Source organism: Myotis myotis, unplaced genomic scaffold, assembly GCF_014108235.1.
Source record: "Myotis myotis isolate mMyoMyo1 unplaced genomic scaffold, mMyoMyo1.p scaffold_m19_p_12, whole genome shotgun sequence".
Lineage (NCBI taxonomy): Eukaryota > Metazoa > Chordata > Mammalia > Chiroptera > Vespertilionidae > Myotis > Myotis myotis.
This window is the reverse complement of record NW_023416316.1, coordinates 1,883,477-1,899,802: the sequence shown is the minus strand read 5'-3', so window position 1 is coordinate 1,899,802 and position 16,326 is coordinate 1,883,477. Positions and strand designations below refer to the sequence as shown.

The window sequence follows — 16,326 nt, the reverse complement described above, 5'->3', positions numbered from 1 at the left end:
TCTAATATAATTTATTGTATTAAGATTCTTCAGATTAAATAATGATGATGTAAAGACTGAAAAATATTTGTTGTCCATGGTAATTTTTTACAAATTATGGTAAATAGACATAACATAAAATTTACATTCTTAACCATTTTTAAGAGTGTGCTCTTAATAAGTACATCTCAGAATAAGTACGTTCATACTGTTGTGTTACTATCAAGAACTCTTTTTGTCTTGCAAAAGTGAACTTAAACATTAATTAGGTGCTAAACTTGAACTCCCCATTCTCCCTTCCCTCAGCCCCTGGCAACCACCGCCGCACTTACTAGTGCTTTCTGTCTCTCTGATTCTGAGTACTCTTAGGCAGCTACTCACACCAGTGGACTTGCACAGTATTTCCCTTTTGTGACTGGCGTAATGTCCTCTGGGCTCATTCATGTTGAAGCAGGTGTCAGAATGTCCTTCTTTTTAAGGGTGTATACTAGTGCATTCCGTGAATCAACCACATTTTTTTACCCACCATCCATCAATGGACACCTGGGCTGCTTGCACCTTTTGGTTGTGAATAATGCTATGAACATGAATGGACAAATATCTTTTTGAGTCCTGGCTTTCATTTCTTGTGGGTGTATGCTCAGAGCTGCTGGATCATATGGTAGTTCTATTTTTCATTTTTGTGAGGAACCGCCGTACTGTTTTCCACAGCGGCCGTACCATTTTACATTCCACCAGCGCACAAGGGTTCCAGTTTCTACACATCCTTGCCAACCCTTGTTATTTTTTGTTCTTTTGAAAGTAGCCATCCTAATGGGTGTGAGGTGAAATCTCACTGTGGTTTTGATTTGCACGTCCCTAATGATCAGTGATGTTGAGCATCTTTCCATGTGTTTGTTGGTCATTCGCATATCTTCTATGGAGATGTCTACTCAAGTTTTTAAATTGGTTTGATTTTTATTGGTCAACTGCCATCTTATCTATTTCTAGGAAACAGAGCTAGTTAACCAAAGTCAAATTCCATGCAGATAAACAGTGATTATGTCCATGCAATGGAATACTACTCAGCTATAAAAAGGAAATTTCCAATAAAAAACAACACAATAACTTTGTGAGTCTCAAAGGCAGTGTTGCTGAGTAAAAGAAGCACATTTCCAAAAGCTGATACCATATTATATTCTGGAAAAGGCAAAACTACAGGAATGGAAAACAGATCGATGATTGCCAGGAGCCAGGGGTGAGGAAGAGCGTGACTGCAAAGGGGCAGCAAGCATTCCCCGCCCTGGGTGACAGGATTGATCTCAGTCCTCGTTGTGCTAGTAGCTTCACAAAACTACAAGTGAGTGAAAGTTCAGAGAACTGTACATCTCCCAAAAGTTCCATTTTCCTGCACGTAAATTAAAAAGACTCTTGCAGAAGGGGAAAGGTTTCTCCTTCTGCCCACATAGATATTATCTAAGCAGCCTGCAAGCATCATCTCATGAAATCCTTACCAAACTCCAGGAATGTATAATTATTGACTAGTACCTGAATTCAGGTCTGAGTGAACCAAGAGAAATCAAATCCTGATGACTTCAGATGCCCAAGATTCCATTAGAACTTTCCAAGACCTGGGAAGTTTGTTGTAAATTATTATCTACTTATATAAAAACCCTGGGTGTAACATCACGTTCAGAAGCTCAACCAACCGGAAGGAAGTCAGTCCTGCAGGGGTCATCTTAGAAATGGCTGTGCCCTCCCCCAGCTGTTTCCCCCAGAGGGCAAGGTTTCAGGCAGGAACCTGCCCTCAGGGCGAGGTTTCAGGCAGAAACCTGGAGCTGGAAGTACTGAGTCCCACCTTCAAACCAGACCCTGACAGTAGGGAGGAGGCAACCCCATTCCTCACAGAATCTGCTATTGGATAGCTTGCTGTCAGTGGCCTGACAGCCAGAAACCCCATTCACCTGCACCCCAGACTCTGACAGGAGGGAGGAGGGAGCCCCATCCTCACGGAATCGACAGGTGGCCAGCCTGCTGTCAGGGGCCTGCCAGCTAGGAATCCTATTCACCTGCATATCTGTATAACGTTTTAATACATTATATTAGAGGTCATGGTGTTACTGTTTTACCCACAGCGTCTACAGGAATTGCTGCAAATTTACTTCTCAGTGGAAGCACCTTTCATTCCCAATATAAATTACTGATTCTATTAAATGAAACTTCAATTCTAGACTCAATATAAAGAGTGAAGTTGCTAAAACTATTAAAAAGGCCCAACTTCTCATTATTGATGAATGAGCCATGGCATCCAGTCATGCTATAAACGCCATAGACAGATTACTAAGAGAAATTATGAGTCTGAAATGTTGTATTTGGTGGGAAAGTTCTCCTTCTTGGAGGGAATTTTCGACAATGTCTCAGTATTGTACCGCATGCTATGCGATCGGCCATAGTACAAACAAGTTTAAAGTACTGCAATGTTTGAGGATGTTTCAGAAAGTTGTCTATTACAACAAATATGAGATCAGAGGATTCTGCTTATAGTGGATGGTTACTAAAACTTGGAGATGGCACACTTGATAGCAGTTTTCATTTAGGAATGGATATTATTGAAATCCCCTGTGAAATGATTTGTAATGGATCTATTATTGAAGCTACCTTTGGAAATAGTGTATCTATAGATAATATTAAAAATATACCTAAATGTGCAATTCTCTGTCCAAAAAATGAGCATGTTCAAAAATTAAATGAAGAAATTCTGGATATACTCGATGGAGATTTTCACACATATTTGAGTAATGATTCCATTAATTCCACAGATGATGCTGAAAAGGAAAATTTTCCCATCGAATTTATCAATAGTATTACTCCTTCGGGAATGTCATGTCATAAATTAAAATTGAAAGTGGGTGCAATCATCATGCAATTGAGAAATCTCAATAGTAAATGGGGTCTTTGTAATGGTACCAGATTTATTATCAAAAGATTACGACCTAACATTACCGAAGCTGAAGTATTAACAGGATCTGCAGAGGGAGAAGTTGTTCTGATTCTAAGAATTAATTTGTCCCCATCTGACACTGGCCTCCCATTTAAATTGATTCGATGACGGTTTCCCATGATGCCAGCATTTGTGATGACTATTAATAAATCATAAGGACAAACTCTAGACAGAGTAGGCATATTCCTACCTGAACCCGTTTTCGCACATGGTCAGTTAGTTATATGTTGCTTTCTCTCGAGTTTGAAGAGCATGTGACGTTACAGTTAAAGTTCTAAATACTTCATCACAAGGGAAATTAGTCAAGCACTCTGAAAGTGTTTTCACTCTTAATGTGGTATACAGGGAGATGTTAGAATAAGTTTAATCACTTTATCAGTCGTTGTTTGCATCACTGTTGTTTTTATATCATGTTTTTGTTGTTTTCATATCATGTTTTTGTTTTTATATCATGCCTCTGTTGTTGTTAAATCCTTTTGTTACTGTTTATTAATAAATGTATATATTATTTTCATATACATTTTACTAATTTCCTTTCATCTCTCACACTTCTATTATAGAGAAAGGGCAAATAGCAATATTAAAATATTTCCGCTAATTAATTCCCTTTTAATGTGCACGAATTTTGTGCACCGGGCTACTAGTGTATCATATAATAGCAGGAATTTAGAGTTTGTAGAACCATGTCCACATGTAAATGAATCTTTCTCCCTGGGGGCAGAGTCCACAAGCTTCCATCAGATCCTAAGCAGGACTTGGGATTTCTAAAAAGCTCAGGAAGCAGTGTTGCAGTTCAAGGTCCAGGAAGGGACGGAGGCCTGCCCAGAAGACACTGGGCCTGCCACAGTGCCAGACACTCTGGCCAGTTCTCTTTCCATCACCTGAAGATGCCACAGTTCCAAGCATCCTCAGTGACAGTGATGTGCACGTGCCCCGGATGATTCAGACACGTGATTTCCTCACTGGTACGCAGATTTCACCCTCCAAGCCAGGACCAGGGAACTCTGTGCTCACTGCAACACCGGCTGAATGTAGTCCAGGTCCCTGCCCAATCCCTTTTTTGCATTCTACAACCTTGCTCATTTAGGGTAATCATAGAGACAGCTCCTCATGAACAAACCAAGGACAGATCATGCAGGGAAGCATGCTTTCAATCTGCCTTTCCGATGAGCTCAGAGAATTAATATTTGTAAGGTGCTCTGGACAAGCTGGGGCAGAAGCACAGCGGAGTGTGGTCATGCTAATTCAGGGAGGTTCTGTCGCTCCAGGACCAAATGATTAGACAAAGTGAAGAGAGCTGACTGGGCTCGGCTCTGCAAACAGCTGTTCTGAACTGACTACAGGGACTAACTAGCAAGGAGATCACGCTCGTTTGCTCTCACGGATAAGGAAAGCCCAGGCCAAGGAACACACGCAACGAAACTCCAGGATTTCTGAATGTACCTTGTTGTGAAAATTAATCGGGGGTGGAGGGTGGGGGTGGGGGGTGATAAAGGGTCTAAAATCAGGCCGCTTGCAGGGTTCAACGGAATTTGTAAGTTCCTTGTCTGTGAGGACCTGGAAAGGCCACAAAAGCATCGCACCTTCAGTGCTGAAGAAGATGGTTTAATTAACACTGCGGCACCGCTGCAAGGGGAAACGGAGGTGGTGTCTCTTGGGATGGAATAAAAATACACCAGCCAGTGACCCCTGCTGCCCTTCCTCTCTTCTCATTCCACATCCACCCCTTTCTCCTCCCAAAGCTCAGGGGGACGGCGGGCTGGCTTTGAACAGCATGGTTGGGAGCCCTGACTGTCAAGTTCACACCAACGGCATAAACTTTTGAAAGCTAGAAACGCCTGAACTCCACCCTTCTATCCGTAGCCTCGGAAAGTGCCCCCCCAGTGTCCCCACTAACTGCCTCCCCGCACCCCCACAATAGACAGGCCAGTACTTCTATGCTTGAGAAGCAGGGCAGTGTTTCCCGATCACAAAGCTTCATTTGCAGTAAAGTGAGTGTGTATGGCAGAAAGCCGAGGAGAGGAGGACAAAGACCACCTCAGACACGGTGGGGCAAGGATTTAGCGCAGGGGTGGGCAAACTTTTTGACTCGAGGGCCACAATGGGTTCTTAAACTGGACCGGAGGGCCGGAACAAAAGCATGGATGGAGTGTTTGTGTGAACTAATATATATTCAAAGTAAACATCATGACATAAAAGGGTACGGTCTTTTTTTTCAATAGTTTTATTCATTTCAAACGGGCCGTAGTTTGCCCACGGCTGGTTTAGCCTGTGAAGCAGTCCCAGTGCTTTAGGAAGACGCGGTCCAGGCTGCAAGTCTGGACTCCGGTTCAGAGACCATCATCCATCTGCCCAACTGCCGGGAGCCGGTCCATCCTTGCTGCTTGACACAGTCGCTGCAGGATAGAAACATCTGCACAGCATATGTTTCAAGGGACCTGGCGTATATAGCATACTGTTCTTACTATGTTTGCTCCCCTTAGCGCTGTGTGTTTTAACCAAGGTCACCTCTCTGAGAAAGGTTGTTTTCCCAGGTAGGGATTTTTCCCTGAAGTTAGGGAGGGGATAAAACTCCTTAACTAAGTGCCAGGGGGTAGTTAATCACTTTAACTACAAACAATCATGCTTAAGCTACATAATCTTTACTCCCTGGAATGGAGATAAGAAACGCCCTAACCTTTGTAATAGAAATTGACAGGATTAAAATCAACTGGTATAAATACAGATGTAACAAGACAGCAAGACACAGAACTTAGAACACAGAACTTAGAACACAGAAGTTAGAACACAGAACTTAGAAGACAGAACTTAGAAGACAGAACCTACACAGAACCTAGAGACAGAAGAACTTCGCTGGAGAGAACATGGCAAAAGATCCTGGACAGAAACTGGCCACAGAACCTAGAGACGGAACCTAGCGAGAGAACCTGGCTGAAGAACCTAGAGACAGAACCTGGCTACAGAACCTGGATAGAACATGGCAAGAGAACCTGACTAGAAACTGGTGACTGAACCTGGCTGGAGAACCCAGCAAGAGAACATGGACACAGAGCCTGGCTGGAGATCCTGAACCAGAACTTCGCTGGAGATCCAGACCAGAACTTGGCTGGAGATTCTGGCTAGAGATCCTGGCTAGGCTGCTGATCAACTGAACGCTGTCTCTGTGTCATTCCTTCTTCGCCGACTCCATCCACACCTTTGGGGACCCCTGGACCTGCTGGGGCCGGACCCCGGCATATGGCGCCCGAACAGGGACCCCTAGGTAAGCGCCCCACACTCGGGACGGATAGGACTCCACCGTAGGAAGAGGGTGGATAGTCTTCGCCGACTCCGTCCACACCTTTGGGAACTCCTGGAACAGGATTCCCCTAGGTAAGCCCCACCCCCACCCCCACATTGAGAACCCCACACTCGGGACGGATAGGACTCCACCAGGGTACTGCAGACCCCCCCTACAGAGGATAAGTAGGGTAAGAAGGTGAATAGTACAGAACTTAGATTGAGAAGATGTGCCATACTGAGTCCAAAGAAAGAAGACTTTGTATTGATCTTTAGATTAAGAAGATGTGCCATACTGAGTCTAAAGAAATAAGACTCTGTATTGATCTTTTAACACATATGCTTGCTAGCAGAGGAATTAAGGTTCCTCCCAGTCAGACAGAACGTTTTATACAAGAAGTATGTCCATGCTTTTCTGAGGAAGGAAAGGTAAATGTAAAGGCATGGGAGGAGGTAGGCCCAAGGAGCCTTATCCTTAACCCCACTGCAGCCTTTCCACCCTGGAAAAGTGCAGGATTGGCAAGCTCTCCCTGGGGTGATAGATCAGGACTCAGGTAATAGCGGAAAGCGCCAATCCTACTCTTAAAATGGATACAATAGTGCATTTGGGTTTTTTCTTTTTAATGCCTGCTTTTAAAAAATAAAAAAGGGGGAATTTGCCGGGAGCCGGTCCATCCTTGCTGTTTCAAGGGACCCGGCATATATGGCATACTGTTCTTAATATGTTTCCTCACCTTCTTGGCAGTATGTGTTTTAACCAAGGTCTCCTCTCTGAGAAAGGTTGTTTCCCCAGGTAGGGATTTTCCCCTGAAGTTAGGGAGGGAATAAAACCTCTTAACTAAGTGCCAGGCGGGTAATTAATCACTTTAACTACGAACAATCATGCTTAAGCTACATAATCTTTACTCCCTGGAATGGAGATAAGAAACACCCTAACCTTTGGAATAGAGATTGATAGGATTGGAATCAACTAGTATAAATACAGATGTAAGAAGACAGAACGAAGAAGACAGAGCCTACACAGAACTAGAGACAGAAGAACTTCGCTGGAGAGAACATGGCAAAAGATCCTGGACTGAACCTGACTACAGAAATGGGCAAGAGAACCTGACTAGAACCTGGTGACTGAACCTGGCTGGAGAACCTGGACAGAACATGGACACAGAACCTAGCTGGAGACCCTAAGCAGAACCTCTCTGGAGATCCAGACCAGAACTTGGCTGGAGATCCTGGCTGGAGATCCTGGATGGGCTGCTGATCAGCTGAACGCTGTCTCCGTGTCGTTCCTTCTTCGCCGACTCCATCTACACCTTTGGGAACCCCTGGACCTCCACAGGCTGGGAGCGTGGGGACAAAGAGGGACTGTGACCAGCGGGGACCAGACCAGGTTCCTAATCCATTAGGGAAGGCTCTCCACTGCATCTTCACTCACCAAGGATGAGGAACCGGCAAGAGAGACTCTCCTAAGCCCCTTGACAAAGAAGAAAGGGGGAGCCAGGGAACCCCGACAGCTACCTCTCCAGCGCCTCAAAGAGAGCTGATGGTGCGGGAGCTAGTCCTAAATGACACCGAGGCCCCTGAAGAAAGCAACAAATGGAGACAGGGGCTCCTCTCATGGTGCTTGGCCGGCGGCGGGCTGGGCAGAGCTGGCATGTGCCCTTGTAAATGAGGCCGGATCACAGCTGCTGCAGGTGAAGGAGCAGTGCCTAGGGAGCTGGGTGCTGTGCCTCCCTCCCTCCCCCCAGAGCCAAGCGGTCTCTACCAGAGGCAGCTGCTGAGCCAGGGACATCTGGGCTGTCTCTCAGCACGCCCTAGAGCTCTCTCCAGTGTTCTGGGAACTTGATCGTGGCCTCGCCTCAGAACGTATATGGGTAACACAGAGACCCCAACTAACTGCATACCCCGACCAGAGTACTGGTGCTGCTAATTCACCCAGAAACATACAAACTGGCAATTCAAGACCCCGAAGCTCCCTTTAAAGACAATTGTGACAGTTGGAATCAGAAACGTGAGTTCACTCTATGGCAGGACTAACTAACTTTACTCATTCTTCCAAGGCGTTACTGAGCACCTACTCTGTGCCGTGGTGCGAACCCCATGGCGGACCAGACAGGCACCTCCCTCATGGAGCTGATGGTCTTATATGTAAGACTCTGTTGATTTTTAACTTGTAGAAAGGAAACTGGGGCTTTGGTTTCTGAATGAGCTAAACAACATTATTCTACCCAAAGTGTTTATCTGGGGCCTTCCCATGGACTGACTGCCTGCTGGGGGAAGAGAAGGCACAGAGTCCGAGAAGTCGGTTGGGTAGAGGAGGCTGAGAGCATCCAGGAAGTGGGTTTTCACACTGTGCTCGCAGAGGACCCAGCAGGAGCCTCAGGGGCCCAGCTGAGCCCAGAGTGGCGCCCGTTACCCATCACCTAACGGCCTTCTGGTGTACGAAGAGGAGCTACTGCTTTAAAACATCGCACACACATGGGGAAGCACTCATTTTCGAGTTCCTCCTGCTTAAGGCGCTGATGGAGAAAATGAGACCAGAAAAGGGAAAGAACTGCTCAAGGTCACAATGCCGGTCTCAGGTTATTAGTCAGCTGGTCTAAAACAACTGACCAGAAACTAAAACAACGGATCCCCAGTAATTCACCGAGTGGGGTTTTGTTTGTTTTTTAATTATAAAGCAGCCTCTGGGCCAGGTGGGTGGAGCGGAGGAACACCTGTCCCAGCAGCAGGGCACCCAGCCGGAGGCTGTGTGGGTGCGGTAGCGGGAAGCGTTGCCAGGCCGCTACTCTTTCCAGTGCGTCATCTTATTATGGCGACCAGGACACATTCAGCTAGGCTGAGGTCAGAGCAGCCTGCGCTCAGGCACTCTCCAGTGCGGGCTAATTTGGGAAATGATTTTCTGCAAGCTCATGAATGACTCATCTTTATAGGCCTCCTATCAGGTCTGCTGGCTACAAGGAATCCCATTCAAACCACCTCTGCCAACAGAGGCTCAGGAGGCCAGGGGACATTTGGGGTTGCTGTGGTTGGTTTTAAAAAACATATTTAGCTAGTGTTCATGCTCTTCCTTACCTCCTTATAGTATTGCTAGTGTTATTAGTATTAGTAATACCACATGCAGGCTAAAGACCACTCTGGGCCTTCCTTAATTTAACTAAGAATATTTGGGGGGGGGGGGGGTCAGAAAGAAAGACACAGGAAGACGCATTAAGATAGAAAGTTGTGTCCTCAGCAACATGAAAGGCTCTAAGCGGTGCTCTGTAAAGGCAGAAACAGGCTAGGGCTGTGACCTGGGCAAGTCACCAAACTTCCCTGGCAAAATGGGGATAACCAGCCCGGCTTCAGCCCTCAGGATGCTGGGGAGATCAGGAATGAGGGCATCCATCAGTGCGCTCTGAAAGCCATAGGACACTAGAAATGCCCAAGACTGTTTTGATGTCCCCCTGGACTGTGACGGGGAGGCCAGGCGTCAGTGTTTGCCAGGGAGGAGGGGCTCAGTAACTGCTGCAACAGTGAGTGGACAAATAACACCAAGGGCGCTAACATGCCCCACTGTAGCCTGGATACTCTGACCACAGAGATTGCTAATGGTGGAGAAAAAAGAAGTGGAAGATTTGAGGAGTTAGAAATTGATCAGGGGGGTGGGAAGAGACGAATCAATGACCTCATATGCATATATGTATAACCCATGGACACAGACAATAGGGTGGTGAAGGCCTGGGGTGGGGTGGGGGAGCCTGGGGTAGGAGGTGGGGGCAGGGTGGGAGAGGTCACTGGGGGAAAAAGAGAACATATGTAATACTCTCAACAATAAAGATTTTTTAAATTAAATTAAATTTTTAAAAGTTGATCGAAATACAGTGACTGCTGATCCACAAGGACTCTTTCCTAGGCCAAAACAAAGGCAGCCCATGTGACAGTACATGTACTTTCTATCTATTCTGAGAAAATTCATAACAACAAGTTACTATGAATGCAGTTGGTGCAAATTTTTCTAAATTATAATAAAAGCATCCTCAGCCATTTGAAAAACATGGCACTTGAGTCTGACACCGTATTAATCCTGTCCACAGGCGTGGGTGCCCAAGTGAGCCCTCCGCTTCACCTGCCCTGGCCCCGAGCCTGCCCAGCTGCCAGAGGTCCTAACAGCCTCCACACCCACCGAGGTCTGCGGGGAACCCAGAGCCGGGTCACAACACTCCCTCCCGTCTGTGCATTCCCGTCTCTGTGGCGGCTATCTTGTCAGCCCCAGGCAGAAGGGAGGGCCCAGGAGCAGGGGTGGAGAACTCCAAGCCTGAGGAGGTGCTGGATAACTGAGGCAGGAAGGGATGTGTGAGCAGCTGAGAGCATGGGTGAAAGGGAAGCCCCTCTTCTCCGCCCCCACGGCGGTGCCAGCTAACGAGCCTCATCCTCCACGGCTCACCTCCGTTCCTCAGAGGGGTATCCCTGACACCCTCCACCGGAAGGCTGATGTGACGCCTCATGACCTCCCAGCGCCTCTGCATTGTCTGCTGCGGTCCCACTGGATCCCTAGAGCCTCGTCCGGCACCTGACAGAGCAGCTCAACCAGGAAATCGAGGAATAAATCAATGAAGGAACGGGGCAAAGCTTTCAGTGCGGATGGAAAGCCAAGGAAAGGGGATGCAAACTCAAATGTCAATGGTCCAGGCGGGAAACGGGTGATGGCTGGCGGCAGGGCAGGGCCCCCCTTGGCTGCCGCAGAGGAACAGGGCTCAGAGCTACCAGAGAGTCTCAGTTTTCAAGAGAACCAGAAACCTGAGATTTCTGACCGACTTCCTGATTTTAAATATTGGCCATCAATTCTCTCTTTTCTCTTCAAGAACACGCAGATCAAACACAACACATCTGTGGATGGAATCCAGCCCACAGCCACCAGTCTGTCCCCTCCACTCATGGGCAACAGCTGCTTCGCTACGGAACCGTGAGGGCATCAGCTCCTCGTGTTTGCTGGAAGCATGAGCAGCTGAGTCCCACCACCTCTGTGCCCACCCACAGCCACGTTCCCTTTCAGAACAAGTCCCTCTGGGTTCCTGAGGACCCACCCCCGCTCCTGGCCAGTTCTGCCCACAAGCGCACCCCGGAGCTCCCTAATCCAGCTCCCCTAACCCTTCTGGCTCCACTCTCCCCTCTACCTCCTCATTATCTGTGAAAAACACCAGAAAAGCCCCCTCCACCCGCCCTTCTTCCTGGCCCTCCGGTCAGCCCTCCTCCACCACGCCGAACTGGACAGGCCCAGCCAGCAAACCGACCCTCTGCCGCCCTCTGGAACCCAGGGTGTCCTCATCCCCCATAAGGCCCGGGGCAGACGACTGGGAACGGCCCGATCGGAGGCTTGCCTTCCTGTGTCCCTATGCGATGGCAGGCCTCACAGGAGGGCAGAGGGCAATACGTATGCCCGGCGGGCGCCACCCACGCCAAGCACTGCTGAGTAACTAAATGGACTGAGGACCAGCAGGGCAGCCCCAAGACCTCCCCCGGAGGCTGAGGCGGCCGCTGCTCACCAAGGACGGTCCGGATGGAAGAATGGGCGCATCGCAGGGCCCTACAGATGGATAGCTTTCTCTTACACTCAAAACCCTGGGTTCCTTAACACCTGAGAAGTGCAAGGCCTTCTCTAGTCAGGAGGAAGGGATTATGGCCACGTGTGAGCAACACTTCTGTTGCTTCAAGTCAACAGACACGAGTAACAGTGACTGCTGGGCGTCAGGCTCCGTGACTAACAGGGCTGCTCACTTGCTAACGGGAGCCCTGCTGCACCCAAGGGCCTTTCCTTGGCACGAAACGCTCTGCTGGCAGCTCACCAGCAGGTCCGTGCAGAGATCCAACAGAAACTCAACTGGGAATCTCGTCGAAATGCAAAGGGACGTCCACGTCCAACGACCAGCAGACCCGAGGAGGGTGCACCTTGGCTGCAGGGCTGCGCTGAGCTCCCCTGACGGCTGTGAGCGAGGCACTTCCCGCTCTTGGCACCTCACGGCAGCGCCTGGAGAGGGAGGTGCCCGAGAAGGCCCACGGGAAACTATGCTGCCAGACACTGGCCTGAGGCCTCGGGTCCCCAGGTGATGAGAAGGCAAAGGGAAATGCACCCGTTAGGGGGTGGGGGGTCTGAGCCGTGGGAGCAGCTCTGGGACTACAGGTGCTTTTCATTTCGCTGTTACTTTCCCAGGATTTTCAGGTTTCTGACAATGGACATACCCCGAGTCAAAGCAAGTAAATCATCCAAGTTTCCCACCACGCGGAGGGCTCCTGAGAAATGCTTCACGGATTAACCCGATATTTCGGGAACAGCACAGGTGCAGGGCGGCAACTCGTGGCCACTGGTCAAGGGCTGGAGAGCAAGGAGGGCGCCCAGGAAGCAGCGCCTGGAACCGAGGGCCCTGCGACCAAGGAAGGCCTCTGGGTCGCTGGGCAGAGCCCAGGCCTCCATGCCCGGCGGCTGCTCTCTTGCTGGGTGGCCTGCAGCAGCTCACTGCGAGGCCCCGAGCCTGAAAACCGGGGACCACGCTCGCGCTCACAGAGAATCTGCAAGGGTTTACTAAGCAACACGTTTAAAATGCTTAGCACGGAGCCGGATATATAGAAAACCCTCAATAAAGGCTACAAAAAAAAATGCCCTTCCTGTGCTTAAACCACAGCCTGCAAGTTGCACTGCCTTCTGGGTCCGCTCCCGGGCGCATCGCAGGAAAGTATCCCGGGGTACCCGGGGAGCACCAGCAACTCCCAAGTCCGTGCAACCTCCCCTCTGCAGCCCCGCGAACGCCTGCCTCCCGGGCTCGGCGGCCAGGCCACGCTCGGGGGCACCCCAGGTCAGCCACCCGGGCTGTCAGGACCAGCAGCCCCGCTCACACGGGAGCCCGGGGCTGCCCGCCCGCCTCGCCTCAGGCCCAAGGGCTCGCCCTGCAAGGTGTCGCTGGCTCGGGAGCCCCGAGCCTCACCGAATCCTTGGGGAGACCACTCCCGGTGCCGGCGAGCGCCAGGCGGGCGGGAGGCGGCTCTGAGCTCCAGGGGCACACAAAGGAGGAGGCTGGCGGCAGACATCACCTCCCCGCGCCCCGGCCGGCGCCCGCAGCCCTGCGTCCCCAGCGGCGCCGGGACCGGGAAGCCTCGGCCGAGCCCCGAAACGCCAGACGCCGCCGGCTGCGTCCTTTGAAGCCGCCGACGCAGACGCTTCTGGTTAAACGTAAACCCCGCTCGCGGGGAGTGACACATTGTCTAGGGCTCAGCCTCGCTCCGGCGGCGAGGCGGCCGCCCGGCGTGGCAGCCGCCGGGACACGCGGCCGGGCGCCCCTTCCCCGCCCCGGCTCCGAGCCGTGGTCTGCGAGCCCCGCGGAGGCCGAGCGGCCGGCCGGGCCCGAACCCCGGCCGCGGGGCCGCGTCCCCGAGCCGCCCGGCCCCCCGAGCCCGCGGCCGGCCGTGCGCCCTGGAGAGCGCGGGGCGCCGCCTGCGCGGCCTCGGAGGCGAGCGACGGCGGAGGCGCCCCAGCAGGCCCGGCGGCTCCCTCCCTCCCTCCGCCCGCCCGCCCGCCCGCCCCGGCCCCCCGCGCCTCACCTGCTTTCTCGATCCTGCCGGACATTTCCGGGCTGCGCCGGAGGCCGAGGCCGCCGCTCCTCGGGCCCGGCCGCGCCGCTGCGGGAAGCCCAGCCGGCGCGGCCGCCGCTCGCCTCGGCCCTGACTCGCCGCGCCTCACACCCGCGCCGGCATGGCGGGCTCCGCGGGCCGCGGCCTGTGCGCTCGGCTGGCGCGCTCCTGCCCGCCCCGGGCCGCCGCTCCCGCCGCCAGCCGCCGCTCCGCCTTCTCCGGTCCCGTCGCCGCCGCCGCCGCCGCCGCCGCTGCCGCTGCCGCTTCCCCAGGCCCGCGAGCCGGCGCAGCGCCGCGCCGCCGCCGCCCGCCGGGCCTCGGCCGCGGCCAGAGCGCCACCTGCCGGGCGGCCGCCGCGCCGCCGCGCGCCAGCGCCCCCCGCCGGCCCGGAGCCGCTCTGCGCCTCCCGCCCGGGACGCAGCGCCCCCTGCCGGCCTGGAGTCTCCACGCCAGTGCTGGGGCTAACCCCCCACCCGCCCCCTGACCGCTTGGAGCAGCGGTTGTCAACCTGTGGGTCGCGACCCCTTTGGCGGTCGAACGACCCTTTCACAGGGGTCGCCTAAGACCATCCTGCATATCAGATATTTACATGACGATTCATAACAGTAGCAACATGACAGTTATGAAGTAGCAACGAAAATAATTGTATGGTTGGGTCCCAACATGAGGAACTGTATTTAAAGGGCCAGAAGGTTGAGAAGCACTGGCTTGGCGCCTTCAGCCAGGACCTGGGGTGGACACCCACCCAGGACTCCGCATTGTGCACAGGCCAGAGTCTCCACTGCAGGGCCTGGATTGACACCGCATCCCCTCCCACCATCAGCCAGGACTCGGCTTCCTCTGCAGTCCAAGGCACAGGGCTGGTCCGTCCTGCCAGCCGGTCACCTGGCCAGGCCTAGGCCTGACCCCACCAAGATTCAGTGCTCCCAGCCAGCCCAGAAGCTCCAGACCCGGGACTGACCTGACCAGGGGTTCGGTCGGATCTTACCTTCCCCTCCCCCTTCTGAGGCTCAGTAAACCCCGAAGGCAGAAGCCACCTGGTCAGGTCTGGGCGTGACTCCACCCAGCGCTCAGTATCCCCGGATTCCCCAGAGTCTCCATGCTAAGGCCTGGACCCAGCCGTTTAGGACACAAGGACCCCCAGTGGGGACCAGGGCGCCCTCCAGCCTGGAGCTCTGTGGGCCTTTTCGAGCACAGGGATGGGTTCGGCAAAAGTCACTGAATGAAGGACCAGAGATCCTCCTGGAGGAGGCGCTGTGTTAGCTGCTGCGGGCCCTGTACACCATTGATTCTTCCTCCAAACAGTTCATATTCTGGGGCATCAGAATAAATCATATAAGACAACTATCGACAAAAGCAAATTTTAGTAACGCAAGGGATCGTCTATGGGAAAATCTCCTGCCCCCTGCTCGCTGTTCTTGACCCCAAGAGAGAATATAAAGAAGTAACACAAAACCAGCTCAGCTAGTCCCCCCCCCCCCCCCCCCCGCTTCCCTCAAAACATGTAAATTAAAGATCTGGGGCTGGGACAGGATCTCTGAGAGGTGCAGGGAGAAGGAAAGGTGGTTGATGTTGCAAGAAATTCCTATTTGCATCTCCCCACACTCTGCTGGGTTCGCTGATTCTCGCTGAGCGGGCGGAGATGGTGGGCACCTCCAGGCGTCAGGCCCAGCCCACTCGGGGTCGAGGGCAAAGCCGAAGATCGACAAATCCATTTCTCTCCTCGACCTGATGAATGGCGGCTCTGAGCCAGAGTGGCACTGCCCAGCTTCCTTGGCAGTTTCATCGCCGGGCAAGACTGGCCCCGGGCCCACCTCCCAGCACTCCCACAGCGGCCCCCAATTCCTGCAGTTTCTGAGCTAAGAAGGGCCAGGATTTTAGGTCCAAAATCCTCGGAGCAAAGCAGATAATCAAACTGAATAATAGGCCCAGCCAGGGGTTCGTTCGATTATAACCAACTGTATTTAATAAACCATGACGTATCAGGTGACCAGGGATTTTTCAAACAATAAAGTACTTTCCCACTGTCCATTACTATGCCTAAGGGCCCAGGACACTTGTTTCATGAAGCTTATTCGTCAACAGTGTTTCTGTCTAGAACAGTGGTTCTCAACCTTCCTAATGCCGCGACCCCTTAATTCAGTTCCTCATGTTGTGGTGACCCCCAACCATAAAATTATTTTCGTTGCTACTTCATAACTGTAATTTTGCTACTGTTATGTATCCTAATGTAAATATCTGATATGCAGGATGTATTTTCATTGTTACAAATTGAGCATAATTAAAGCATAGTGATTCATCACAAAAACAATATGTACTTATATATGTGTTTTCCGATGGTCTTAGGCGACCCCTGTGAAAGGGTCCTTCGACCCCCAAAGGGGTCGTGACCCACAGGTTGAGAACCGCTGGTCTAGAATATTCTCTCCCTTCCCCTCCACCCGGCTGCTTCCTAGTCATCTTTGGCTTCTCGATGTGAGTGTCACTTC

At 51.8% G+C, this 16,326-nt stretch overlaps 1 protein-coding gene across 1 annotated transcript in view; it reads right to left on the bottom strand.

The window, feature by feature from the left end:
* RAPGEF1 (Rap guanine nucleotide exchange factor 1) overlaps positions 1 to 14,123 on the bottom strand; it is a 113,108-nt gene extending 98,985 nt beyond the window's left edge. Inside the window, exon 1 of the mRNA XM_036329291.1 lies at positions 13,808 to 14,123. Coding sequence (XP_036185184.1) covers positions 13,808 to 13,832 — 25 coding nt within the window. The 5' untranslated portion in view covers positions 13,833 to 14,123. The remainder of the gene's footprint in view (positions 1 to 13,807) is intronic.
* Positions 14,124 to 16,326: the final 2,203 nt, after the last annotated feature.